The sequence below is a fragment of the Cynocephalus volans genome, chromosome 7, assembly GCF_027409185.1.
Source record: "Cynocephalus volans isolate mCynVol1 chromosome 7, mCynVol1.pri, whole genome shotgun sequence".
Classification (NCBI taxonomy): domain Eukaryota; kingdom Metazoa; phylum Chordata; class Mammalia; order Dermoptera; family Cynocephalidae; genus Cynocephalus; species Cynocephalus volans.
The window spans coordinates 7,056,007-7,083,842 of NC_084466.1; the positions used below are offsets into that span (position 1 = coordinate 7,056,007).

At 36.8% G+C, this 27,836-nt stretch overlaps 1 protein-coding gene across 1 annotated transcript; it reads left to right on the forward strand.

The window, feature by feature from the left end:
* The first annotated feature begins 644 nt into the window (after positions 1-644).
* ARGLU1 (arginine and glutamate rich 1) lies at positions 645-26,970 on the forward strand. The gene is made up of 4 exons (XM_063103390.1): positions 645-1,219; positions 8,973-9,198; positions 11,494-11,577; positions 26,154-26,970. Exons 1-4 carry the CDS (start codon positions 873-875, stop codon positions 26,316-26,318), a joined length of 822 nt encoding a protein of 273 aa, XP_062959460.1. The 5' UTR covers positions 645-872; the 3' UTR covers positions 26,319-26,970.
* Positions 26,971-27,836: the final 866 nt, after the last annotated feature.

Genomic DNA, 27,836 nt, shown 5'->3' on the forward strand with positions numbered 1-27,836 from the left:
CACGTGACCTAGGTCCTCATCCCCGCTCTGCCACCTACCAGCTGTGTGATTCTAGCAATTTATTTAATCTCTGTGGACCTAAGGGTCCCCATCTCTAAAATGGGGATAACGGTAGTACTTAACTAAGGCTTGGTAGTAATTAAGCACTAGTTAATAAATGAAAGCATTTAGAACGCACATTCAGCCTTGCATTAAGCATTAGCTTATATTTATCAAAACCTGTTGCATACTATACCTCCTGCAAGCCCCACAACCACTTTTGAAAGTGGCGTGATCTCCACTTTACAAATCAAGTAACTTAGTCCCAGGAAGCCAATCATCTGCTCAAGGTCACTAGAATCCAGTTTAAGGCAGCCTGACCAACTAGCTCTTAGGAGATGATGCAATCAATCATCTCCGGCCGAGGCGTGCTTTAAATCGCACTAAAACGTGACTAATTCATTCTACACGGTGTTGACATTTTATCAGAAAACAAGCACACGGACGCACAGGCAGTAATCCACGACCCACGCATCGCAGGCTTCCGCCGGGTGCAGGGCAAGAGCCGAGCGCGCTCGGAGGCGCTCAGCCGCCTTCGGCAACAATCGGCAGGGGGCGGGGCTCGTGCGTCGGCACGTTCCGCGCGGGGCATTGTGGGAAGGGCGCCGGTGCGCAGCTGCCATCTTAGGGGCTCCTGGCGTTGCGGCCTTTTCGTGGAAGGCGTTCTTCGTGGCGGCTGCGGATCTCGAGGGGAGGCAGAAAGTCCGCTGGCCGACAGCTTTCCTTCCTCCGGCCTCGACAGGGCGAGCAGCCCGCGTCCGAAGGCTGAGGCGAGGGCCGCCGGGCGCGTGAGGGGTCGAGGCCAGCGGTTAGTCAGAGCGTCTCCCGGAAGGATGGGCCGGTCTCGGAGCCGGAGCTCGTCCCGCTCCAAGCACACCAAGAGCAGCAAGCACAACAAGAAGCGCAGCCGGTCCCGGTCGCGGTCCCGGGACAAGGAGCGCGTGCGGAAGCGTTCTAAGTCCCGGGAAAGTAAACGGAACCGGCGGCGGGAGTCGCGGTCCCGTTCGCGCTCCACCAACACGGCCGTGTCCCGGCGCGAGCGGGACCGGGAGCGCGCCTCGTCCCCGCCCGACCGCATCGACATCTTCGGGCGCACGGTGAGCAAGCGCAGCAGCCTGGACGAGAAGCAGAAGCGCGAGGAGGAGGAGAAGAAAGCGGAGTTCGAGCGGCAGCGAAAAATGTGAGTGTCCGTTGGGGGAGGGGCCCGGGGCTGAGGGAAAGGTTGTGGGGAGCGAGGCCGGGGGAGCGCGCGGGGGCCCGGGAGAGCGCGGGAGCGTGTAGGGAGCAGGGGGAGCGCGTGGGGAGCCGGGGAGCGCGCGGGGGGCCCGGGGAGCATGCGGGGTGGAGGAGGCGTAGCAACAGGCCTGAGAGACTGCAGCGCGGCGGGCATCCCCGACGTTTGGGCAGCGTGGGGTGGGACAGACCCACGAGTTGACTGGGAAGGAAAATTGTGGGGCTTGAGCAGGAAAGGTTTAGGGGGTGGAAAGCGGTTTTGGCGCGCGAGAGGAGGAGAGACCCGGAAGTTGGGGTGGAGCTCGGAGTGGGGTGGGGAGCTGCGCTGGCGGGTCAGGCGGGCAATGAGCTTAGCCTAAGGATGTGGATGGTGAGCGTTTGCAGGCCCGCTCGAAAGGAAGTAACCCGTGGGATGCATTCTTCTGTTGAAGCTTAAATTTGGGATAGGGCTTCCGTACTCTCGGGAGCAAGACACTTGGTGGTACACCAAAAAAATACCGTTTTTAATTTAATGTGTTCCTGTTGTTAAGAGTGTCGCGGTTGCTTTTCTTCCCTGGGATCTACGCCCACCCTCACCCCCTTTTTTTCTTTAACAAAGTACGCAAACTTCAAGTGTACAGTACGATGAGTTTTTGACCCTTGAATTCACCTGAGTAATCACCGTCCCAATCAAAGCCTGCCCTTTTTACTTCTGCTTTATATTCCTCTAGCAAACGTGCAATCCTGTTGTTTCCCCCTGTTTATTTGATGTTTAGGAGACGCTTGAATATTTGCTTTCATCTTTGCGTTGCTCACATACAGAATTTCTGTGTAGGGAAAACCAAAATTACAGTAAGGTTCCTTGAAATACCGTTTGGGTAAAATCATGTGTTTCTGGAAAAGAGTCACCTCTCAAGTATGTTTGGATATAAAAGTAGATGTAGATAATCCCAAACTAAATGAACTTTTGGTTTTAAAATGCAGGGTTTTCAGACCTGCCGGCAACGCAATAAATAAATAAATAAAATAAAGTGTTTTGTTGTGGTTTTTACTGATACTGTGATGCTCTGGGTGTTATGTAAATTTTTCAGTACAACTTGTTTCTAAAAGCAAAGTTATTAAGAGGTAGGGGACTAGGGCACTAACATATTACAGAGGAAAGAGTACCTGTAGCTGTTTTGCTGCCAACATTCCTTTAAAACACATACAGGTCTCTCTCTTTTCCTGTACTTAGAACTGTCAGTGACAAATATGAAAACAAAGTTTAAACCGTTGTTTCACAGCAAACCTTGATTATGTAAAATCCAGCTTTTAAGTCTGGAGCAAGGTCCTTAACTGTAAAGATATAGTTCTCAAGTAACTGTCAATAGATGAACATATAAAAAATTACCTAAGACATCGCTGAGATAATTTTTCCACGTGAGAACAAGGGAGACCTTCAAAGAAGAATGACTTGCCTTTCAGTAGAAAGCTAAGACTTGTAGAAAAAGTGAAAGGAAACTTGGTAGGCCAAGAATAATTAGAAGCATTTAGTAGGCTACACATGGGCAGCAAAGAAGAAATCCAGGGATGAAATGATGGGAAGTAGAGTAGCTGTATGGTTCTATATTGAGAGAAGAAGCAAACTGCCATTAGTATTTAAGAAGGAGAAAGGGTAGGGCTAGCAGCCACCTGTACACTAAGTTCCTGCATGCCATGTAGGTAGGACTACTTGGTGTGGTCGAATGCCTTGGAAATAATGCAGAGGAAACAGTGGGAAGACAGGCATTGGAGCTTTGGGGATGTGAAGATGTAGCTGTTTGTCTACAGATCCCTGTTGGTTAGTTTATTCATTCAGCTAATATTTAGCATAAAATAAGTGCCAGACAGTGTGCTAGGCGCTGTTAATATAAAGATGCTTTATATTGCTGAACTCTCTCCAAGATCCTGATCTAGCTTGAAGACAGATAATTAGATAGGTAATAATACTTGTATAGTATAGTAAATGCACTGATAGCAATATGACTGCATAAAGGAAGTATCCTGGGTGGGTAAATAACTTAGTTGTCCTAAAGAATGAGTGCAGGATGTAAGAATATGAGACTGTCAGGCTAGACATAGGATATATGTGGACCACAGTAGAGAGCTTCCTCCCTGCACCCCTGACAGAATAAAGAGAAGGGGGGGGGGAGTGGTCTTAATCAGGTGACTGTTGACCTGAATAAGTTCCATACGTACTAAAGTCATGGAGTGACTGTACAGGTAAATAAAGGCTAGGAATCATGGGAGGGTACTTGTATGCTGTATTAAGGAGGTTGAATTTCATCCTAGAAACAGGAAAGGTTTTAAGCGGGGGAAATGGCTTGGCACCTTTTTTTTTTTTTTTTTTAAACAGATCACTGAATTGTGTAAGATGGAAACTAGTAAGTCCATGCAAGATAGGGCATTTGTTGGAGTGAAAAGAGGGACAGATTTAAGAAACATTTAGGGGATATAAAATTGAATGTGGGGCATAAGGGAAAGGGCATTAATGTTGGCTGTTATGTTTATAGTGTGGCTATTGCAATTCATCCACCAAATGCTCAAGCAACTACTGTGTGTCAGACATTGGTTAAAATGTCAGAAACTTGGTAAACAGTGGTTAAAGGAGAGTGAAAAATGAAAGGGAGTTTCCGCTTGGTACTTATTTTGGATATACACTAATTTTGGATATACACATTGAGTATCCCTAATCTGAAAACCTGAAATGCTCAAATGGGCATTGCCTTTGATTGTCGTGTTGGTGCTCTAAACGTTTCTGGTTTTGCAGCATTTTAGATTTTGGGTATTTGGATTAGAAATGCTGAACTCTAGTAAGTATGATCCTAATAAATCCAGAATTTGAAACACTTCTGGTCCCAAGCTTTTCGGGTATTCAGCTTGTGTTGAGTTTATCCAGGGTTGATAATGGAGGTCTGAAGCCTAGGAAAGGGTGGCTTCACTTGTTTCAGTGAAACCTCGAGAATAGATGAAATGATCCAGGTAGAGTGGAGAGAAAAGAGCAGTTGGTTCGTGGGACTGAAATAACCTTAGGGAATGTCTGTGTTTGTAGTTGGGCAGAGGAGATGTTTGAAGAATGCATAGTGTCAAGTGTACTTTGAAAAAGTCTAGGGTTAGATGGAGAGAGACCTTGTAAATAGCCTCCCTCTGAACTTGTTTCCTTATCCGTGAAATGGAGATGCTTGTCTCGCATACTGTAAAGGTTGGAGATAGAGTAAAGTTCCTAGACAGTGCTTGGCATATAATAGGTATCAGTAAATAATGTTATTTTGTATAACTTATATACATGCAGCCAGACTGAGCCTGATGAGTTTAAGAAGTTATGACTTATAATTTTAATGCAGTGAAAGACGGGCCTTTGCATTTAAGAAAATTTTCTTCTCACTTTTAAAAGTTAATTCACATGGTTCAAAATTCAGTTTAAATCTCCCTCTCATCCCTGTGTCCCAGCCATTCAGTGTGGTTCCTTATCACCCCTCCCCTACACCAGCCAGTATTACCATTTTCTTATGTATTCTTTTGAGGTGCTGTATGCATGTTATATTAGGTGTTGAAAAAAATAGACAGCCAAAAGTGACTTGGAGCAAATAGGGAAAATAAATGTTAATGGCCTAGTAACTTACTTTAGGATTCTAGGTTCAAATACAGATTAAGAGCCATCCAAATTAGACTATCTAAACTGAACTGGGGTCTACGCGAGTGAGTCTTAGAATACTTGGAAAACTCACTGTGAGAGCAAAGGAGCTTTTCTGAGCAAATTTAGCATATGGAACTACATATTTTTGGAGGTTGAGGGCTTTGAGACATCTTTAGGGTAAAAGACCTAGCTAATATTGATAAGAGCTTTATAAAAAAGATTTTTAATAGTCATTTTGGTAGTTAAATCTTTGCATGTCCTTGCCTTTCACATTTGTCCTGGAGAAACAATGTGTGGGGTAATATAGTGCTTAAAATCATTAGCTTTGGAGTCTCCCTAGGTTCAGAGACAGCTCAGAAACACATCCATTAAGCTTGATCCAAAAACTTAACTCCTTACCCTCAGTTTCCTCATTTAAAATTAGGGTATTAATACCCACCTCATAGGAACAAGTGTGAGATATAAATGACATGATTATATAAAGCTTTGGCACAGTGTTTGATACCTCTTAAGTACTAAGTAAAAGCTGTTTGCTAATAATTATTAAGTGATTCTTAGATGTAAGTCTCTAGGATTGATTTGTACACTTTAAATATGTTTTGTAATAATAATGTCAATTGCTGTGTACCAAGTCATATTCGTTTAACGGTGCTGAACTGCTGCACCCCTGTTGTTTTGTTTTTTAATAGTTACCATTTTAAAGTTGATTATAACTAGTGTTTTTAAAATACCTGAGATTATGGAGAAAGTGGAGACTTACCATTTCCATTGAAAATCTTGAAGATTTTGATTTAACCCTTTCATCAATAGCACAGATTCTTGGTAAGGGAATGTATTCAGCAAAGGAGGGTAAGGAACAGGTTAGAGAAACCATCACGAGAGTTGACAACTCCTATAGCGAAAGTTTTAAGGAGTGGATAGACTATTGGATATTAGATGATAACTCTTTTGTAAGACACTAATGACCAAAATTACTGGGTTTTTATTTTCTCTCTCAAAGTTCCAGTGCCTCTGATGGGAGTTAGCCTAATAGCGGCTTTATCATTGATTATGATAAATTTGCCATCAATAAAGATGAACTGATGCTTAATTTTGTCATATATACCCATTGGTTTTCTAAATTAAGTGTGTGGGGAGAGGAAATAGAGAGATAATGAGCTTTAACGTTTTTAGCACTAGTTCTAAAAATTGGCTTAAAATTTTTTTCTGATTATTTAAGTAGCATTTTTAATCTTATCAAGAATAACAACAAAAATTATATTCTTTTTTTTGGTGTGTATGTGTGTGTGTGTTTTAATTTTAACTTTTCAATATACATTGTAGTTGATTTTCGTGACCCTTTACCCATTCCTCTTCCCCCAAAATTATATTCTTGCTAATACTTGTAAGGGAACAGCTGTGTTGCCCTGACATTGGCTGTCTGCGTTTAGGACACAACAGCAAAGCTTAATTGTAGTTGTAGTGGGATGGATGCCCTATAGTTCCTTCAGGAACAAAGAGAGATAAGTAAGTAGCCTTGTGAGAAACTGCACTAGGCCATTTCTCGTCCTCCACTGTTTCATTCGAGCATGGGACTTTCCACTTGCCCTCCCCTTTGGGTTATAAAACTGCTAAGCTGAAGTTAGTTGATTCCTTAGCAGAGCAGCCCACTGCTTGTAATGCCTGTCATCTGGCCTCTCTGGCTTTTGGTGTGATCAGTGGGAGTAGAGACACAGGGAACTAACATCATGCTGATTTGGCTTTTGCTGTAAGTAATGAACTGAATTTATTTGGCTCATTTTCTTACCAAATTTGTGGAAATGTGGCCCCGTTAACCATTGTGCTATTGCTTAGGGACTGCATGACTGCCTGGCAAAATCTCTGAATGTGTATCCAGGTCTCTTCGACCTTTACCAAATTCCTAAGTTTAAGTTGGCAGCTTTTCTACTGTTGAGCTAAACTAGATCCTTATCTTTTCCTTACTTTCAATTTTGTGTGGAAAGTTTTAATTGAATCTGTTTTCTGTTATCCTTCTTTTGAATAGTCAGTACTATGGTACACTTAGCATTGGTAATTAAGAGAAACATTGTACCCTTTTTGAAATTTTAAATATTAAGTTTTTTTCTTAGGCTTCTGTACATTTACTGGTTTCCTACGAACCAGCTAGCAAAAGTATTAGGGATGTGTGTATATTTTTAAAACTTATGAAAAGATTGCATAAGCAAGTTGAATATTCTTATATATCTGTAGTCCAGATTCAGCATTTGTCAGACTTACTTGTTTCATCTATTATTATTCTCTTTCTCTTCGGATGAAATAACATTTTATATTGGAATGTGGTTTAATTTCTATTGAATTTCTGTCTGGTTTCCTTTAGATGGTCCTCTGATTAATATTTAGCATTGGGGAGGGTATCTGTTCTCTTTTACTGAGATGCTATAGATAAAGGCTTATTGAAGCTACCCTAATACTGTATTTGATTGGAAGTTAAAGGAGAAGGAGCATAGTAAGTTTTAGACTTTCATATCCTTTTTTTAAAGTTTAGTTTGGGTAAGGAGATTTTTAAGAAACAAACAGTTCTCAGGATGGTATATCTGTTTAGGACCTTAAGGGAAAGTAAGTTATCTTGAGTACCTGCTGTCTCCCTTTTAGGACCTTAAGGGAAAGTAAGTTTTCTTGAGTACCTGCTGTCTCCTTGACAGAAGAATGTAGAGGATAAATGTAGAAACTGAAATGAATCACAGTGTTGAAGGTACATTGATATTAAATATATGGTATCACTGTGAATAAGTGACAGGAGTTGAGAATGAAAGCCCTTGGGTGGGAATCGAATAGCCCCCAAGAATAGAGTTGAGCTGAAGTAGATTGGGGTGTTTAAAGGTCATTTAGAAACTAAAGTCTTTACTAAACATATAAATTGAATGACTGCCTCGTGCATATGTATGTCAAATGAGTCATCAAAAGATATAAGGTTGCAGATTTTATTTAATTTTGTGGGTTATGAGAAAGTTGAAGCATTAATAAATTGGCCTCTTAGGATTTAGATTCCCTGTAAGAGCCTCTGAATTCATTTATCCAGCACAAATTATTGTCTCAGTGCTATTCAATAGAAATGTAATGTAAGCAACATATGCAATTTAAAATTTTCAAGTAGCTACATTAAAAAGAAACCAATGAAATTAATTTTAATATATTCTCAGTCTATCCAAAATATCATCATTTTAACAGCTAATCATATAAAAATATTTATGAGATCTTTTATATTCTGTTTTTTCAATTCAGACTAGACGTGTGACTAGGGCCTATCATTGGATATCACTGCTATAAAATGTGCAAGGTTTCCAGGATAGAACCTTGGTAAATGTCATTACTTTTAGCATAGCATTTTATTTTGAGTAAATAAGTTGGTTTATAATATCAAAATGTCATTAAAAATAAAACAGTGATATCCTTCATTTAACTTTTTCTGATAATAATATATATTTTACCTTTCTACTTTTCCATCTCTAGAAAAGGCATAATAAAAGATTTAAAGTTCAGAACCTGATTGAGTTTCTCATATTTTCAGTAAAAGCTACACCCTTCTGTTACTTAAAGCAGTCGGAATCTCTTCAAGTCCATTTATTCTGTCTGTTTACGGGCAGGAGGAAAATGAATAGAGCCAGTCTAAATTGCCTGCTACATAATAGTTTCTCCTGTCTTCTCTGTTGCTCAACCCTTAGGCTTGAGTGGATTAGCAAACGAGCACATCTATACACGAGTATTTTAACTGCTTGTTCTCTTGTTATCAAATTGATAACAGAAGTAGATTTCCTATTTCATATTTACACTAGAGTTCCTAAATTAAGTGATGAATTAGGCTCCAGTCTTTCTGTATTTAGAACGTGATAGAGACAAAAAAAGATTTTACATTTACTTGAATTTCTGTATACTTAACATCTTGGCATCTATCATTTCCTTAAATGTGACATGGAAACTAATTCTAAAATCATTGGATAATATGTAATCAGGTTCAGTGGTTTGGTAGACTTAAAACTAGTTTTATTTACATTCTTTTTTAAGTCATTTTTTCTACTTTGTTTGCTAGCCGGCAGCAGGAAATAGAAGAAAAACTCATCGAGGAAGAAACAGCACGGAGAGTAGAAGAATTGGTAGCAAAAAGGGTAGAGGAAGAATTGGAGAAAAGAAAGGATGAAATTGAGCGAGAAGTTCTCCGAAGGGTGGAGGAAGCCAAGCGCATCATGGAAAAGCAGTTGCTCGAAGAACTCGAGCGACAGAGACAAGCTGAGCTTGCAGCACAAAAAGCTAGAGAGGTAACGCTCGGTCGTTTGGAAAGTAGAGACAGTCCATGGCAAAACTTTCAGTGTTGGTTTGTGCCTCCTGCTCAGTTCAGAAAGAGATGGAATACAGACTAATTCCTTTCTCATCTAAACTTACATTGCTGGGAAAGTTAATTTTTTAGCTATTCAGAAGTGCTGACTGATACTTAAAAGTTACTTTCATAAAACATATTCAAGGATACTTTTTGATTTAATGGAACTGACTTATGTATTTGAGAAGTGTTTGAAACTTTTGCCATGGCTGCAGGACTTATATTCTGTTTTGGGAGGGTGGGGGGAGACAGGAAGTGGTAAAGGGAAAAGGTTAAAAATCCACCTGTGGTTGTATATTCTTCTTTTCTGTTTATCACTCTATTGCCTGGACCGTGAGAGGCATTTTGCCTTCCATCAGGTTAAAAAGAGCAGGGTCTAACATTGAGTGACAGCACCTGCTTTTGTTAAATAGGTTTTCTCACTCTTTTATTCCTTCTTTTATCCCTCATCCTCTCCCTCAAATCCTGCTTCAACACAGTGGACTAATTCTAGCATTCTGATCATAAGGCCCTCCATTTTCCTGATGTGTTTCAAGGAATCTTTTAGGAAAAATGTCCAGATTATCCACTTTTTTAGTATCTACTAACAACTCCTTTTTTTCTCTAGAAGTTATGAAGGAACAGGTTGTCCTTGTCTGGAGTCAAGCTAAACACATGATTTGTTTTATCAGCAGCTGGAGCAGAAGTTGAAAATGTCTTTCTGTGAGAAAGTAATTTGCTACTGAAGCTTTATGGCTTGTTTGCACTGTTTTACTCCAGGATCCCAAAACTTGGTGAAAGTCACTGAAACACTCAAGGCAAATTACTTTTCAGCACTGAGTGTCTAACAACATAGTTTGCATAATGAATATGAATCCCATTGGTACGTGGCATAGGAAATCCTGTGTAGTTATATATTCTTGAACTGAAATATTTGACTCAAAATATATGACGCATTTTAATTTTTCATCTTGGCATTATTGTGGACAAGTTGACATTATATTAAATTTCTTTGCTTTCCAGTAAACCTAGCTTTTAGAATGCATTTTCCCTTGTCCTGTCTTTAACTAAATATACCTGTCTACATTTATAGTGGATTTCACAGACTATAAAATTTAAATAAATGTATGAAATTTTTATTTATATCAGTGCTTTTACTAATGAAGATATTTTTGGAGTAATGGTGCTGTCTTGTAGCGAGTTATTAATCATAGTAAGATTTTTTTCTCTTCATTTGCTTTTTGTTTTATATTAACAATTTTTTTTTTTACACGGACACAACCCTCTGACAGTCTTTCCAAATATTAAAATTATTTGGCTATGTATGCTGTGATTTGAACACTGCCCAAACCATCAAGCAATCTTCATATAGTTTGCATTATAAAATCTCATTAAATTCTCCAAGAAAAAATAAATTACAGAATTTTATTTCCTGACCATGCATCCCCTGGATTCCTGAATTTCAGTTCAGACTGTAGATGACAATATAAGCTGCCTCTAGAAATTGTCAACATCTGAATGTTAAGTCCATTTTCCCCATGGAAGAAGCCCTTAGTTCCATGAAGTATGGATTACCATTTGTATTTTTCACTAACAGTAAATGTATTTTTCTTATTAATTGTTTGCCTTAGGAATGATGAATTACATTTTTTGTTCCTTCTTACCATAAACATCTGCATTCCTCAGCTCAGCCTTCCTTGTATGTTGTTTCTTTATAAATGGTTGAGCTGCTGATGCAGGTATTGCCAAGCTAACAGTACAAATCATTTTAAAGAGGAAGCTGGCGCGTATGGCAGCCGAGGAGCACACTCTGCAGGACACTGGACAAGACAGTAAATATTCAACTTTTAATGCTGATTAAAGGAGTATAGGTAAAGAATACGTAGGTATACATAATTGGTGAGACAAATATTCACTTTATTTATATTTTATATATTATTTTTTTAATTTGGTAAATACTATCCAGTTTTGTAGTTGTCCTTGTTGATTTGTGTGATATTAAAGTATTAGTAATAATTGCCAGGAAACTATCATTAGGGAGGGTTTAGTCGGTTGCTGTTTGGACTGGGAGGGATGATTTAAATTTAGTGCTAGAAACCGATTTAGTGGCTGCACAGTTTATCATTTGTCAGACAGAAGGTAGCTATAAAGCTACCCTGTAAGTCAGATCGAAAAAGTCAGAGGAAGATTAGTAAATATTTACCAATAAAAATAAACATTTTATTTTTCTAACATGTTAACATGTCCTCCCCTTTAGGAGGAAGAACGTGCAAAACGTGAGGAGCTAGAGCGAATACTAGAAGAGAATAACCGAAAAATTGCAGAAGCACAAGCCAAACTGGTAAGTGTAAAGAATATGTGAAAAGTATTTTGCATTTTTATTTCCCCCAAACTTTTTGAAATGATTTTGTCCTTTATAATTTAACTTATTTTTTAAGGATTCACAGGGCTACCTTAAGAGCTTTGAGGCAAGAGTAGGGATAGTTGACTAGATTTTTATCTTTAATCTAGAGAGTATACCAAAATTTGCAGTGGCTTAAAACAGGTTTCCTGGGCAAATTCTTTTCTCCCATATTTCCAATTTTTTTAATCCTAACATTATTCACATTTCTTCTGTACCTAGAAAACTTATAACCACAACAAAAGCTTGGAGGTATTTAAATCAACTAATATACAACATTTCTCTCAGCACTAGTTGCTTTGTTACCAGTCAATAGACAGACTAAGTACGTAGTAGATAGTATGTATTTGATAGTAAGTATACCGTAGTAATAAATTCTACTTCCTATTTCTAGTTTATAACCTAACGAAATATGGAGATGTAAGTAATTATAATTTTGCATCCCTTAATGATGGAGATGTGTTCAGAGCAATGTGATGTTAGGTAATTTCATCCTTGTGTGAGCATTATAAAGTGTACTCACACAACCCAGATGGTACAGGCTACTGCTCCAACCACAACTGTAAATGTTGTCTGTTACTCACTGAAAGTTATTATGTGACAAATGAATGTATATGATAAAGAGAGATGTAAAAGGTAATTTAGAACAATTTTAAAATTGTAACAAGCCAATGTAAGAACATCAGGCATTATATTCTATTTATTTATGTATTTATTTATGTATTTATGTATTTATGTATTTATTTATTTATTTATTTATTTCAAATATTCATGAGATACAAAGCTGATTGTACTCCCTCCTGCCCATGATGTGGGGGCCAGATTCATATTGGGGACATACCCATTACCAGAAATTGATTTTGTACCCTTCATCCCCTTCCAGTTATCCCCCAACCTCCCTCCCCCTCCCCCTCTTCCCCTCAACTTCAATTTGTAGCCCTAGGAATGTTCCCTCCCTCTGTTGGATCATGGCACCACTGTGGTCTTTCTTTCCTGCCTTCCTTTCTCTCTTAGCTCCCACAAATGAGTGAGCACATGAGGTATTTATCCATCTGTGCTTTGCTTGTTTCATGCAGCATAAGTTTCTCTAGGTTCATCCACGTTGTTGCAAAATGGGAGTATTTCATTCTTTTTTATGGCAGAGTAGTATTCCATAGTGTAAATATAACATCAGGTAATTTAAAATATATATATATATACATATATATATATATGTATATATATATATATATATACTGGGATGGCCTGTGGCTCACTTGAGAGAGTGTGGTGCTCATAACGCCGAGGCCACGCGTTCAGATCCCTGTATAGGGATGGCCGGTTAGCTCACTCGGGAGAGCATGGTGCTGGCAAGACCAAGTCAAGGGTTAAGATCCCCTTACCGGTCGGTCATCTTTTTAAAAAAATAAAAATAAATAATAAATAAATAAATAAACTATCCACATCTTTTCTATTTTACTTGCAGTTCTGTTTTTAGTACTTCTATGTTGTGTTCTGTTTTTTCTTAGTTCATACTAGCATTTTTTAAAGTTTTTGGTGTCTTAATGGTTTTTCCATCTAAAAGTGTGAACATTTTTTGAAGAAGTTTTAGTATGAGGAAGAAGAAAGATAGAATTAAAGGACTATGGATACATAAAATCCAGAACACAAGAGAGGATAGTCACGTGTTATAAGGAAAAACTTTTTTTCCCATGATGGTACTATATAGGAAGACCAACTTCAAAGGGAGAATATAAATCAGAGATGGAAAAAAATTTACTTAATATGGTAGGGGAGGGGGATTAGTTGTCTTTAGTGCCCAGAAATGAAGACATGATTCAGGAGTGACTCTTGATTTTAGAGAGACATCTAGAAAAGTTTGTCTAGAAAGGTGTTGAGAATAATATGGCCAAAGAAGGATATTGCTGCTGAGTCATTGTTGATTGGGAAAAAAAAGGAGTTCCAGTTGTGATACAGAAAAGAAATCCTGTGACCGTATTTATAAATGTACAGCAAAAGATCTGAAAGGGTGTAATTAATTAACAGTGTACCCCACGTAAGAGATAATATTGGAAATATCCTGGGCAGCTTAGCATGCCACATGGACTCTTGGTAAACGTCACTGTCCTGGTTATTGTGAAGGCTATAGTGGAATCTTTATTGGAAGGCCATAATCCTGCTTTCCCATGAAGACCTTAAAATCTATTTAGGTAGAAAAAGCAATATGAATGTGAAGTGGATGAGTCATTATACGATATATTACTACATGCCTATGAATAAGTATGTGATAATGCATTTTTAGTGATTCCATATAAGAAAAGAATCTCAGTGCATGTAGGAGGAAATGAGAGGTAAAGTGCAAATCATAATTTGAGTTTTGGGGATTGAGCTTTGAAGAGTAAACACAGTATATGTATTTATATTGTGAGGCATGAACATTCCAGAATTGTGAGGCATGAACATTCCAGAATTGAGGATAAATAAGACTGATAATTAAAACACTGAGGCAAAACTACCAAGCAGGTGGAACTAGAAGTTCTCTTAGGACGTGATAAAGAGATTAAATAACTATGGTCAGTTCAGTTTGTCTGTGGTCTAAAAGCTCCTTATGTTGATGTACTCTGACAAGATACTGATCCTTTCTGGGATCAAGGGTGGTGGCTTGGGACAACTTGGTTTCCTTATATCGCTCTAACAGCCTTCTTTATTTACCCACATGAACTATAAAAATATTTGTGTTATTGCTGGGAGAAGATTGGTAAGCATATTCTAGAGCAGTACTTCTCAAGTGGTAGTAAATGGCCAGTTTTTGTTTTTTAATCCCAGTTTATCTGAGATCTCTACTCTTGCAAAATACAATTAAGATGAGTTCCTAGAAAAAGGTGGTCAAACTGCTTATAAAAGCTTCTAAAACACTTATTCTTGGTTGATCTGATAGACTATAGGGTGTGACTTCTGATGGCATGTTGTTAAACTGCGTGAGAAGATATCTTAGGGAGGAGGCTGGGATTTAAGAAAGTTTGGTAAGAATTTGGACATTAATGCATTTGCTTGCTGTGTTCAGTAAAGTTAGAAGCATAGGAAGTGAAGTTATTGTTAATATTGGAGAAATTTTTTATTTGGTTCTCTTGGTGCTGGCAGAGAAAGTATATCCTTTGTGTAGGAGGTGACCAAAAACAGTTAATGGGTAAAGATGGCAAGGCACCCATTAAGGTTTCTTTCATTTTTATTGTCTTTATCCCTCCCCTTGAGTGCTGTTCTTTAATTTTTATGCATATTTACTAGGAAATTTTATGTAAAATATTGAAAATTCCATAAAAGTATTAAGTATTAGAGAAAGAAAGGAGGGTGTATAGTAAAATATTGTAGACAGCTTGAGACGTTCCTGGGTATAGTAGTCATGGTAGTTTACCTTGTTGAACCAACAGTTGTATTTGCTTTATGACATAATAAATATGCTAGAAATGTGGTCAGTTCATTGTTCTATGTACAATATAAAGCAAGAAAAATGGGAACCATTCTAGCCTCTAGAAGGGGAAAGGTGGCCAAATGTAACTGTTAACTAAAATCTATATAGAGAAAGCAATTTGATGAAAAAGTAGACAAGGCATTAAATTCTCTTTAAGTTAATGTATATTAATTGTGGAGAGAAGGACAACTTTAAGAAAAGCTAATTAATAATACAGAAATCTTTGGTAAGTGGTATGGGCAATGTGACATAATGGCCCTGGGGTGGTCTAGGGGACCTAGAAGAAGTATCCCTTGAGCTGGCCTTGATCGATAGCTAGAAGTTGAATTAGAAGGTGGACAGGAGTGTGAGGAAATGAAATAGGGTGCAGAGGCCTTTAGGGAAGTAGGATAGAACAAAGGCAAGAGTGTGTGGAATCTCTTGGGATAGTGGGAAAAGTAGTATTTGTTGTGTTAGGTAGTGGGGAAAGTAGTAGTACACCAGTCTTGTGAGTGTAAGAGGTTTGTGTGGAAAGCATTGTAAGATAAGATCTTGAAAGCAGATTGAAGACTTTGGAAAACAAAGTGGGGGGGGGGGGTTGAGGAGAATTCTTAAGCATTATAACCATGAAAAAAAATAAGACAATGATCTTTTACAAATCAATAAAGAAGGCCAACTTTCTAATTTTTGTTAAAAAAAGAGAGGCGTAAAAAGAGATATTTACACAAGTAGAATGATTTCCTGAAAATATACCTTGGCCTCAGGGAAGCAAAGAAATGCCCCCCCCATTTTTTTTTATTATATCAAATCCCAAATTAGAAAAGAGCCTTTATTTTTTTTTTACATATCCTGTGTTGGCCATGGATATGGTATAAAGGTACCTTTATATGATGACTTTGGGAATTTAAATAGGTATAACAATTTCAGAAAACATTTAACTATAAATTGGTAAATATCAAAAACCTTAAAGTAATTTTCTTCTAAGAATTTCATGAAATTGAATCATATACAAATAAATTTACACACAAAGATATTATCACCTAATTATTTAAAATAGTGAAAATTGTCCAGGTTGTTAGGTAACTTATATTAATATAGTGGATTTTTCTGTAGTCAGAAAGTATTTAATAATACACAGGGTAAATACAAAATGGAGATAGCTGAATACAAAACAAATGTATTTTGAAAAAAAGTGTTATTTTGAGAAAAGTGTATTTGCACATTAAAGTGCTTAAAATAGTTATCTCTAATTGGTAGTCTTATGTGTAACTATACTTTTCTCCAGTTTCTACATGTTTCACAAGTAATGTATAATCAGTAACGTATAGTTTTATGATCACATAAAAATAATTAGTAAAGAAAGTAAATTTAAGCCACCCTTTTGACTTTTACAGGTGTTCTTGTGACAGACATTCAAAGATTGGGCCCAGTAATGGCAGCAATAAGGAATGTGTTAGCTTAGCCACGTGGGTGCATTCATGTATGAAAATCATTGTTAAGTGCTCTAGTCCATGAGTAGTTTTTGCTCATTTCAGTTCTTAGTTGTCTATCGTATTTGGTTTGTTTGAGGAGACAAAAAAGTGTTAATGAATACACACGATCACATGTTGCCTAACGATGGGGATACCTTCTGAGAAATGCATCCTTAGGCACTTTCATCCTTGTGTGTACATCAGAGTGTACTTAACACAAGCCTACTACACACCTAGGCAATGGGGAGCAGTCTGTTGATCTGACCACCTTTGTATATGCTGTCTATATTGACCAAAATGTCATTATTCAGCGCACGTCTGTATTTGGTTTGTGAAATCAAATAAGAATTAATCCAAATGTGGCTTAACTTGACTCAGCTTTTGGCAGATAGGTTTCTAGTTCTTGAGTTGGTATTGGCAACACACTATCTTCAAGTATTTTAAGAGTTATTGTTAATACAATGGAGAATTTTAATTTCTTTTTGTTAAAAATAGCACCTAAATTTTTTCGAAGTCCTTTTTTATGATATGCCTGGGAAAATCCTAGGTATTATTCTGAAATATATATGAATCTTAATCGGAAAGGGAAGCAGTCTAAAAAAAGGTGATAGATGATGCTGTGGAATAAAATGCTCTTCCACGAGGTTGTGACAGTGGGAAGAGCAAGCCTCTACCTATGCCCTAGTGAAGATGGTGTTAAAACACGAAAGAGTGGAACCTGGTTATCTGTGTGTGAACCATAATAGGGAGTCAGACTGACAGTTTCTAATAAAATTATAAAAACATACTCATCAGAGGAAGGACAAATTAGTTTTGATGGGGGGCAGTTCTTGAGGTATTAAAATGTATGCAAATTTTATATGGATATGTAAGTTCTAGATTTACAGATCATTTGAATATCAAAATAGTCTTCTCCTCATCCCTTGCCAGGTTTATTGTGCTGTACCACTTTGTACCTCATCTGTTTGGGAGAGGAAAAAATAGTACCATGTTTGAGAGTTGATTATGTGTGAAATGTGGTTCACATAAGTTTAAAATAAACCAGCACTAACTTTGCAATTAAGAGATAGCTTTGAAATGAGTTCTTAGAGTTATTTATTTATTTATTTATTTATTTATTTATTTATTTATTTATTTATTTATTTATTTATTTATTTATTTATTTTATTTAATTTTTTTAAAGATGACCGGTAAGGGGATCTTAACCCTTGAGTTGGTGTTGTCAGCACAGTGCTCTCCGAAATGAGCTAACCGGCCATCCCTATATAGGGATCCGAACCCGTGGCCTTGGTGTTATCAGCACCACACTCTCCCAAGTGAGCCACAGGTCTGCCCTTAAGCAAGGTTTTTTAAATGAGTTTGTGTGCTATGCTGAAAAATGCTTCTTCCGCCCAAAAAAGATATCTATGCTCTAATTCTTGGAATGTCACCTTATGGTGGGGGTGTCTTCGCAGATGTGATTAAGTTAAATATCTTGAGAATAGCCAGTTTATCTGGGATTATCTGGTGGGCTTTAAATGCCATCACACATTCTTATAAGAGGTAGGCAGAGGGAGATTTTACCATACAACACAGACAGGAGAAGCTGAAGTAAAGACAGCAGAGAGAGATTTGAAGATGCTGGCTTTGAAGATTGGAGTGATGTGGTCAGAAGGTAAGGAATCCTTAGCTACCAGAAGCTGGACGGGACAAAGAATGGACTGTTTCCTAAAGCCTCCGAAGGAAGCATGGCCCTGCTGATACCTTGGGTTCAACCCACTGATGCTGATTTCAGAATTCTGGCCTTCAGAATGAATTTCTGTTGTTTTGAGCTATCTAGTTTGTGGTAATTTGTTACCTTAAAATGTGGAAGTGATTTTGGAATTGGGCAGTGGATAGAGACTGGAAGAATTTTGAGGTGCATGACAAAATGCATACATTGTTTTAAAAAGACTTGGCAGAAATATGGACTGTAAAGGTGTTTCTGGCTGGAGCTCGGAAGCAAATGAAGAACACGTTATTGGAAATTGGAAGAAAGGAGGTCCTTTTAATATAGCGATAGAAAACCTAGTTGAATTTTGTCCTACAGTCGCATGGAAGGCAGAACTTATAAGTGATGAAATTTATATTCAGCTAAGAATTCTAAGTAATGTGTTGAAGTTGCAGCCTCGTTTCTTGCTGTTTATAATAAAATGGCAGGAGATAAATTGAAGAATGAATTTATAAGTATAAAGGGAATTGAAACAGCAGCCTGTCCAAATCGTAAACTATGTTCACTTTATATACTTCTTTCCAGAGGAAATTTTTGTAAGGGTGTGGCTAGACAAACTTTTGCTAAGCTGAAAAATCTATGCATGTGACTCATAGGTTTCCTCAGCCATCTCAGCAAAAGACAGGAATAGTTGAGATTATCCAGAAAAGATCTGTAAAGGACTTTTGTCTAATGGTGTGACACATGTGGGAGACCCAAAAGGTTTCTGACAATATCAGCAGAAACACTGCCAATCAGGACTGAAAAGGACAGAGAGAGAGGACACGACGGAGGAAGGCAGTCAGAGTCCCAACCTAATCTACACACACAGAAAAAGGTGATGTGAAGATGAACAGAGAGATTTGAGGATACTGTCCTTGAAGATTGAAGTGGTGTGTTCACAAGCCAAGAAACCCTGGCAGCCACCAGAAACTTGAAGAGGCAACGAACCATATTTTCCCCTAGAACCTTTGGAGGGAGCGTGTGCTTGCCAACATCTTGATTTTGTTCTAGTAATACTTATTTTGGACTTTTTGCCTCCACAGTAAATTTCTGTTGTTTTAAGCCATATAGTTTGTGGTAATTTGTTACAGCGGCCATAGGAAATTAACACAGTTGGAAAAAGAATGGGACATTTTATAATAGAGTTTAGGTTGAAACAGCACAGTACTTAGGATAGCTAATAGTGTTGCAAGTACATATTTTAAGAGACAGAAAAGTATAGCACCAAATGTTAATGTCAAATATTTATTTGAAATGAAATGGTGGGGAATTCAGGTAAGGATTTTCACTCAGTAAGAAGCTTCTATCTGATTGTTAAGATAAAGAACTGGTTTAAGACCTTATGTTAATGTATTTGGAACAGTACTTTACAAAACAACTTTCTGGACATTAGTGAGATATTGACATTGTGTAGGGTGGCTTGAAGGACAGAAACTGAAACAAGAAGCCAATGAAGGCCAGTGAAAAGATGGGGTCTTGAATAGGTAAAGTGGCAGTTCTTAGGAACTGTCAAGAGATAATTAAATAAACTTGGTCATTGATGGAGTATGTAGAGAAGAGGAAGAGGGGAAAGAAAGTCTGTCATAGGAACCAGAGAAGACTTTCCTGATGTAATCGTTCCTAATGAACTAATGCCAGGGATCACCAAGCATTTAAGGAAAACTTGAGCATGCAAAAGGGAATAATGAGTGACCAAGACAAACAAAAGAAGTGACCCCAAGGAAAAAAGAGAATTCGGGGTACAGAACATTAAAAGGGCCACATCTAGATAGTAAAGTTTTCTATGAAATTTTAGAACATGAAGTATAAAGAAAATCCTGAAGATATCAGATTTCTCTTGGCAGTATTAAAGAACAGTTTCTCCAGAGTTCCACAGCAGTGGATTTTTGTACCTGTAACTCCATTCCAAGCTCAACTACCAGACAGTTCCTTTTTGAAACAGTTGTCTTCACTTTGGGATAATATGGAATCTCAGGAGATATTATCTAATGTTGACTTACAGGTAGCAAAGGGAAATTAAATTGAGAAGAAAAGGGGGTAGAAGGAGTGAATGGTGGTACAAATACTTTTCAGATGGTAGCTAATTATCTGACAACAATAAATTTGACATATAGTATATTCTGAGGAGGTAATCCAAGTAAATTGCCACAGGGGCAGTGGGGATTCCTTGTGTTTTATCATTCTATGTTTTTTTTTTTTTTAGAAAAATTTACTAAATGTACAGTTGACCCTTGAACAACACAGGTTTGAACTGTGGGGCCACTCATATGCGAATATTTTTTCAATAAATGTAATGGAGAATTGTGACAATTCGAAAAAACTCAAACCACATAGCCTACAAATATTGAAAAATTAAGGAAAAGTTAGGTATGTCATGAATGTGTAAAATACATGTAGATACCAGTCTATTTCATCATCTACCATAAAATATACACACTTTTATTCTCAAAAATTAAAATTTATCAAAGCTGATGCATATAAACACAGATCATACATGACACCATCCACAGTTGAGAAATGTAAACAAATATAAAGGTGCAGTATTAAATCATAACTGCATAACATTAACTGTAGTACACACTCTACTATTAGAATAATTTTGTAGCTCCCTTCTAGAGCTGTAGTGGTGAGCTCAAGTGTTGACAAGTATCCACTTAAGGCCATCTCCCCATGAGCACTTTGTCCCTCCAGTAAAATGCATATTGCAGTAAAAAGTGATCTCTTGCAGTTCTCTCATATTTTTCACTTTTGGTGCAATATTGCAAACCCACGGGACCCATACAAAGTACAACTAGTGATACTGGAAGTGCTCCGCAAGAAGCAAAGTCATGAACATCACAGGAGAGGAGAAAGTTGCATTGCTTGATATGTACTGTAGATTGAGGTCTGCAGCTGCAGTTGCCCCACCATTTCAAGATAAATGAATTAGTGCTATAAAAAAAAAAGGAGATTTGTGCAGCTCTTGCTGCAGCTACACTAGCTGTAGACCTCATGAATGTCTTTTTCACATTATATTTTCATTTTTGATGTCTAGTGTTAGCAATACATATAACATCTGTAGTGTTTTGTATCATAGAATGCAGTATTGATGTAGGTACTGACAGACAATTCATCTTGTAAATAGTGTAAAATTACAGTATTGGATACTCATATAGTACTGAATTATTTTGTTTCTTAACGATTTTCTTTTCTAGCTTACTTTATTGTAAAAGTACAATGTATAATATTTATTACATATGTGTGTTGTTTATGTTATCAGTAAGGTTTCCAGTCAACAGTAGGCTGTTAGTAGTTAAGTTTTTGGGGAGTCAGAAATTACAGATTTTCTACTGTACAGGGGTCGGCACCCATAACCCCACACATTGTTCAAGGGTCAACTGTAGTTTGCTAAGGGTCAGAAGTAATCACATCAGATACCTTTTTAATATTTTTTTATTTATTGATTTTCTAAAATGGGAGATACATTATATAAATTGTGGAAGGGAAGATGAATCAAGGAGTTAAAAATGGCAGAGTAGAGCAGGATGTGTAACTTGGAAGATTTAAAATGCAGAAGTCCATATTTCTAAGTAGTGGTTTTGTTCCTAATTGTGCTATTTTTCATCCTTTTCCATCATTTGTATAATCACTTCTGATAACACATATTTCTGTCTTTGGACTTTTTTTAATTTTATAAAATTTCATATATATTGCAAGTGGAGGAGTACTTGGTTTTGTTTTTGCCTTCTCCTTAGACAGGATAGTAGATTTTATTATCTTTATCTGATAGGGATAGCAAAGGGATAGGAACTGTTGCTAATGACCACCTTGATTAAATTTATAGACAGTGTAAGAAAGGAGAATGCTTTGGAAAGTAATTTTTATAAAACTAGTAATTTTTATAAGACTTTACCCTCTGGGTAAAGGGGGTGGAGCAGGGAATACCGGGAGGGGTAAATAGTCCTTTAACTATAATGGTACATTTTGTATATTCCTTCTCACAAGTTATTCTTTGGGTCAGGGTACAGGGTTGAAAGCCACCTCTGAGAGACTGAACAGGGTCCTGGGCATAATGGCTATGAGGACTCGCCCTAATGTAATGGCTCTGGTATTGTGGGTTTTAGCTTTCTCCTTGGTCTCTAAGTTGTCCACCATATAATCCTTGCGGGTGAACCTAGTATTATTCATTTAATACAAATGCACATCCCCCTCAATGGGAATACTGCTTTCTTATGCATAAATGTGAAACAAAAGAAGAGGGGAGAGGAACAATGAATATTCTCTCTCTAGCAGAGTCACCAGGAAGGAAAAAGTTACTGCAGAGGGAGGAACTAGGGTTTAGAAAAATACCTATCAAGTAAGTTGTAGGGCAATATCACACTTACAGATGAATGGACAGAATACCACTTTATTACTTGAGAGCCATTGTATTAAAATGGGAGATGACTTGGTTTGTTTTGACTGATCCTATTTTTTGTTGTTGAGGTGTTTTTAAATAATATTTATGTTTAGTTCAAAGCTATAATAGAACAAGACACAAATATTTATATGTAAAGACAGTATGTTTACCTGCTCAATTCACTTTTTTAGAATCATTTTCCCATTATGTACTTCTAATAGGTACAGTATGCTTAACACTGGGGAATGCTATAGTCCCAGAGAAATCATACTTCTCCCTCTACACACACATACACTTTTATCTCCTTTATACATAGACCTAAATGTAAATGAGATTTGATCTTTTACCCAATCTAAAGGTAATTTTGGTGCAGAAGAATTAGTATTTTCTGTCTATGAGGGAAATTGCTTCACTTTTAAAATACTGCTTTTACTTTTTTTTTTTTTTTTTTTTTTTTGTAGCTGGCTAGTGTGGGGATTTGAATGCTTTTAACTTTTGATTAGCTATGTGATCACATGGTTCAAATTTTTTTTAGAAAACTACAACAGTGAAATTTCTCTATCTTTTTCTCCCATCCACCCACTTTTCATCTCCATTTCCAAAATGTATATTGTAATTATTTTTTTTTTCCAGGTTTTAAGAATGCATGTTTAGGCAGATACAAATACATATTTTTATTCTCTCCTTATTGCACAAAAGTAGCACAGTACACATGCTGTTTAATTCTTGGCTTTTTTGGCTTAACAGTATAACTCAGATTTTTTTCATTTCAGAACATAAGGGGCTCCTCCCCCCTTTTGTTTTGTTTTTAACAGCTGTACTACAGTATTCTGTTTTATACATCTTTTCTAATTTATTTAGTCAGTCTCATATTGGTGGATATAGTTTTTTCTGGACTTTTCCTTTGATAGACTGTTGTAATAAATAACCTTGTGAATATATCAATTTTGCATGTGTGCATATATATTTATAAGATAAATTCCAGAAAATTAAATACTGGGTAAAAGTATTATGAAAATGTAATTTTGATAGTGTTAAAGTGCTTTGTAGGATAGCATATGCTATCACTCTATTGAATTTCTAGAGTAAAAAATGGTATTGCTATAATATTAATTGGTTTTCTCTTATGGGTTGAGTTTGGGATCTACTTTATGTCCTTTCATCCTCAGTCTCCAAAGTTCTAATATGCTTTCCTAGGGCTGAGTTAGAACTTAGGGAAAAGTGAGTCTGGGTGTTTATATTGCAAAATGTTTCTCAAGCGCATGCACACACGCAAAGAATTTTTGCTACACTTGATTCAGTTGCACACATTGAGCTCTTACCCCAAATGTGTGATAATTAAAACTGTGAATAAAGTAATTGGCGTATGAATTCACTAAAGATGACCAGAAGTAGATAATTCTTTTGTTGTAATTATCAGTGAAAGTCTAAGGAAGAGAATGGCAGTTTGAAGTGGATTCTGATGTTTAGGTGGTATTTCAGTAGTAGGAAAGAATGACATGAGCAAAGGACAGGATCGACATGGAAAGAAATGTTAATTTAAGGGAGTTTTAGAAACAAAATTGGAATCATATTATAGAAAGTCTTAGGTCTTACAGAAGCATGCTAATTTAGGAAGTTAAACTGTATCCTGTGGACAGTGGAAATCATTGGAAATTTTGAGGGCAAGAGAACGGTGGTCAAGAAAAGTGAGTCTAGCAGTATTGTGTAGGACGGATTGAAGACACATTGGAAACAGGGACACTATTTTAGATGTGCAGGAGATGTGTGGCGATAAACTGGTATGGTGGCAATAGAAATGAAAATAAACCATATGAAAGAGCATATAAAAGAAAAATTAATATACTTGACTGGTTGTGTTGGGGGAAAAGGAGACAAATCAAAGCTATAGAATTTGGGTGGTAGCAAGTAAGGTAGAAAGGTCTGACTTACTCTGAGGATAGGTGGAAGAATTTAAATCATGAACATGTTAAATTTTGAAAGAGTTCCTACGTCTCCCAGGTAGGTGTCCAGTGGCCAGCTATAAATGTAACTTAGGAAAAAGATCTGAGGGAGATTAAGAGAAATTTCAGCTCTCATTAGGATTTTCTACATTGCTCACCCACCAGATTCTCACTACTTTTAATTCTGATCTTTATCTCTTACTTTGCTTGACTGCACAGGGTTAGAACAATGTGATTTGTTTCACATTGCCTATTAGTCTACCCCACAGTATTGTTTTAAAACAAATTTCTTTGTATTACTTAAGTATTTAAAAGTTGTTTTTTCCTTCCCTTTTTGCCATTCACAAGATAAAATTAAAACTTTATGTTGCATTTCCTATATCTTCTGCCAAAGAGCCTATAATCTAGTCACATTGCATTTTCCTACAAGGAGTGATTGGGTAGAAAACTGCAGTATTTTGTATTAGAGTATATGTGGGAGAAGAGAGCATTTTAAAAAGACTAGTGATCAGACAAATTTTTTCAAAAAGAAAAGTCACTAAATTTATTTTTGACAATCTAGAAAATAATTTCGGTAGAGTAATGGAGATGGAAGCAGTGACTTAAAATGTGACTTTGAGTGGAAATACGAAGGCAACACGGGATGCAGTAAATGTTTTAAGATCAAAGTCAGAGGAAAAGGACAACTCGGTGATAACAGAATAAAAATTCAAGGGTTAGAATAGGCTTTCTCAGCATCAATGCTGTTAACATTTGGGGTTGGATAATTCTTTGCTGTGGAGGTGGTCTTCTGCATTGTAGAATGTCTAGCATTGTCCCTGTCCTCTACCCATTAGATGCCAGGAGCCATCCCCAGTTGTGATGTTACTTCATGTCCCCTGGCAGGTGAAGGGTAAAATTGCATCTGGTTGAGAATTGAGGAAGGTGGGTATGGTGTCTTTGGGTTGGAGGAAGGAGAGACTTGGTAAAGAAGGAGTTGGTAAGAATGGCCTGAATTTTCTTGTAAAGGGGAGATATTCTGTAGAATGCTGAAGGAAGTTGGTTTGCTTGAGGCTGAAGGAGTTGAAGGTGTCACCGCAAATTCGATAGCATTTTCTAGCCAGCCAGGTCAAAAGGTTTCCTAATTTTTATCCTTCTAGGGAATTGGGTCTGTAATGTTTGTTGGTTGTATGGTGACAATACAGTGTAGCCCCTGTGGGGATTTTTTCCGTAATTTTTGTGTGCCTTTCTAATTATATACGTAGTAATTGGTAGATAACATAGTTTTTGAATAAATCTGTGCCTTGGTTTATGATTACAATCTATTAATCTGATTCCCTGAAGGTATGGATAGGTAAGTAATAGAACAGAATCTCAAAACATGATTTGTAGAAATTCCTTTCCATTTTCAAAATTAATTTCCTTGTTTTCTCTCTACCACTAACTCTTGTTACCTTAGGCAAGTTTTATGAAATATGTTATTGTATATTTATATCGATTGTAGGTTGTCACCTGATATCCCAATTATTAGTAATACAAGACATGGGATTCATAGAAAGTTCTAATTTTTACTTTTAACTTTCAGGCTGAAGAACAGTTGAGAATTGTTGAAGAACAAAGAAAGATTCATGAGGAAAGGATGAAACTAGAACAAGAGCGACAGCGTCAGCAAAAAGAAGAACAAAAAATTATCCTGGGCAAGGGGAAGTCCAGGCCAAAACTGTGCTTTTCGTTAAAAACCCAGGATTGAATTGCAAACTCTGGACTTTTTACAAAGAAAAATGGAAAAACTTTGTATGGTAGCTTCATGTTGAAGTGTTTTTTTTTTTTTTTTTTTTAATTTGGAATATCTGGACAGTTAGCTTGTTCTAATGGGGGCTATGCTCTGCAAGTCCTTTTCTTGTTCCCTTAACTTCCATTAAGTCAAATCCTTATCAGATCATTGTTGTCTTCTGAGAAGTGATATATTTTTCACCTGTTTGGATTCTGTGTTAGTGGTCTGAAGAAGAGCAGATCACTGTAAACTATGGATGGTCTGATAAGGTTTTTACCGACCCACTGACTTCAGAGTTATACTCTGTTTACTACATCATAATGCTGGTTTTGCTGACTTTTTGTTTTTTTATATATTTATAAAAAAAGAAAAAGTTGGTAGTTGCATTGGAAAATTCCCAGGGTAATTACTGGACCTATGTGGTGTATTGTAAACCACTGTCCTTGTGATACTGTTGCTCTTGGTGTTCCTGATACAGGTAAGGAAACGGTCAACTCTGATGCAAAATACATATGCAGTTCAATATTGTCTCTGTTCAAGTTGTTTTTATTTCATTGACAAAATCAAACCAGCATTCCCCATTGTGTAAATAAATGATTTTGCTGAATAAAGTAAAGTCTTAAATTCATATGTTTAAGTAATTTTTTTTAAAGTTCTGTTAAGTCTTAAAAAAAGGGTGGTTTACTTTTTGATGGTCAAGAAATATAGAAGTGTTAGAACTGTGCTTTATTTCCTCTAGTTTATACTTTTAACATAGGGTTTTATATGTACATTAAATATACTTCTAAATTAGTATTTAATGGCTATTTTTACAAATATCTACTTAATGCCAGTAGAGCAATTCTGACATCAGTATTACCTTTAAGAAAGACTAACAACACTCAGAAAGAGATTTAAGTTAACAAACCTGTGCCTCTGTTTTAGAATGTAAGTATTATCACCACAAATTATACTTAATAAATAAAGACTAGAAAAATGCTTTAAAAAAATATATGGAATCTTAAGAGCATTTTCACAGTGGGCCATCAGAAAGAACTTGGCTTTGTACTTTCAAAAAAAAAGCCCAGGTAGTTACATCATCTTCAGTGTAGCATACTTGCATGTTTATTTTTGAGACAAACATTTAAAATTTTTATAAGGGTTTTTTTTTTTTTGGCATGTATAATTTTATGGGTGACTCTTCCATTTTATATTCTAGAATCTGCCTCATTTATTCTTACATATGTTTGTTTTAAGTCTGCTGGTACTAAAACATTTATTCAAGAAAAGGATATGGATATACAAATGCTACCTGATTTGAGTAAACATGTCAAACATGTCATCAAAGTAAAGAAAATGTTCCCCAATATTTTTGAGACAGTTCATTCTTTAAAGTTGAAAACATAAGTTAATGAGATGACTTAATGGTAGATTATTTTGTGTGTGCATGCTAAGAAAAATGCTGTTGCTTTAGTTTTGAACTCTTCAGTGAGTCCAATTGTAAGGAACAATAAA

What these genes read in the sequence shown, in the direction of transcription:
- ARGLU1 (XM_063103390.1), top strand. Translation starts at nt 873, where the DNA reads ATGGGCCGGTCTCGGAGCCGGAGCTCGTCCCGCTCCAAGCACACCAAG. An exon ending in TTCGAGCGGCAGCGAAAAAT is followed by an intron (nt 1,220 to 8,972) that starts GTGAGTGTCCGT and finishes TTTGTTTGCTAG; the next exon opens with CCGGCAGCAGGAAATAGAAG. An exon ending in CAGCACAAAAAGCTAGAGAG is followed by an intron (nt 9,199 to 11,493) that starts GTAACGCTCGGT and finishes CCTCCCCTTTAG; the next exon opens with GAGGAAGAACGTGCAAAACG.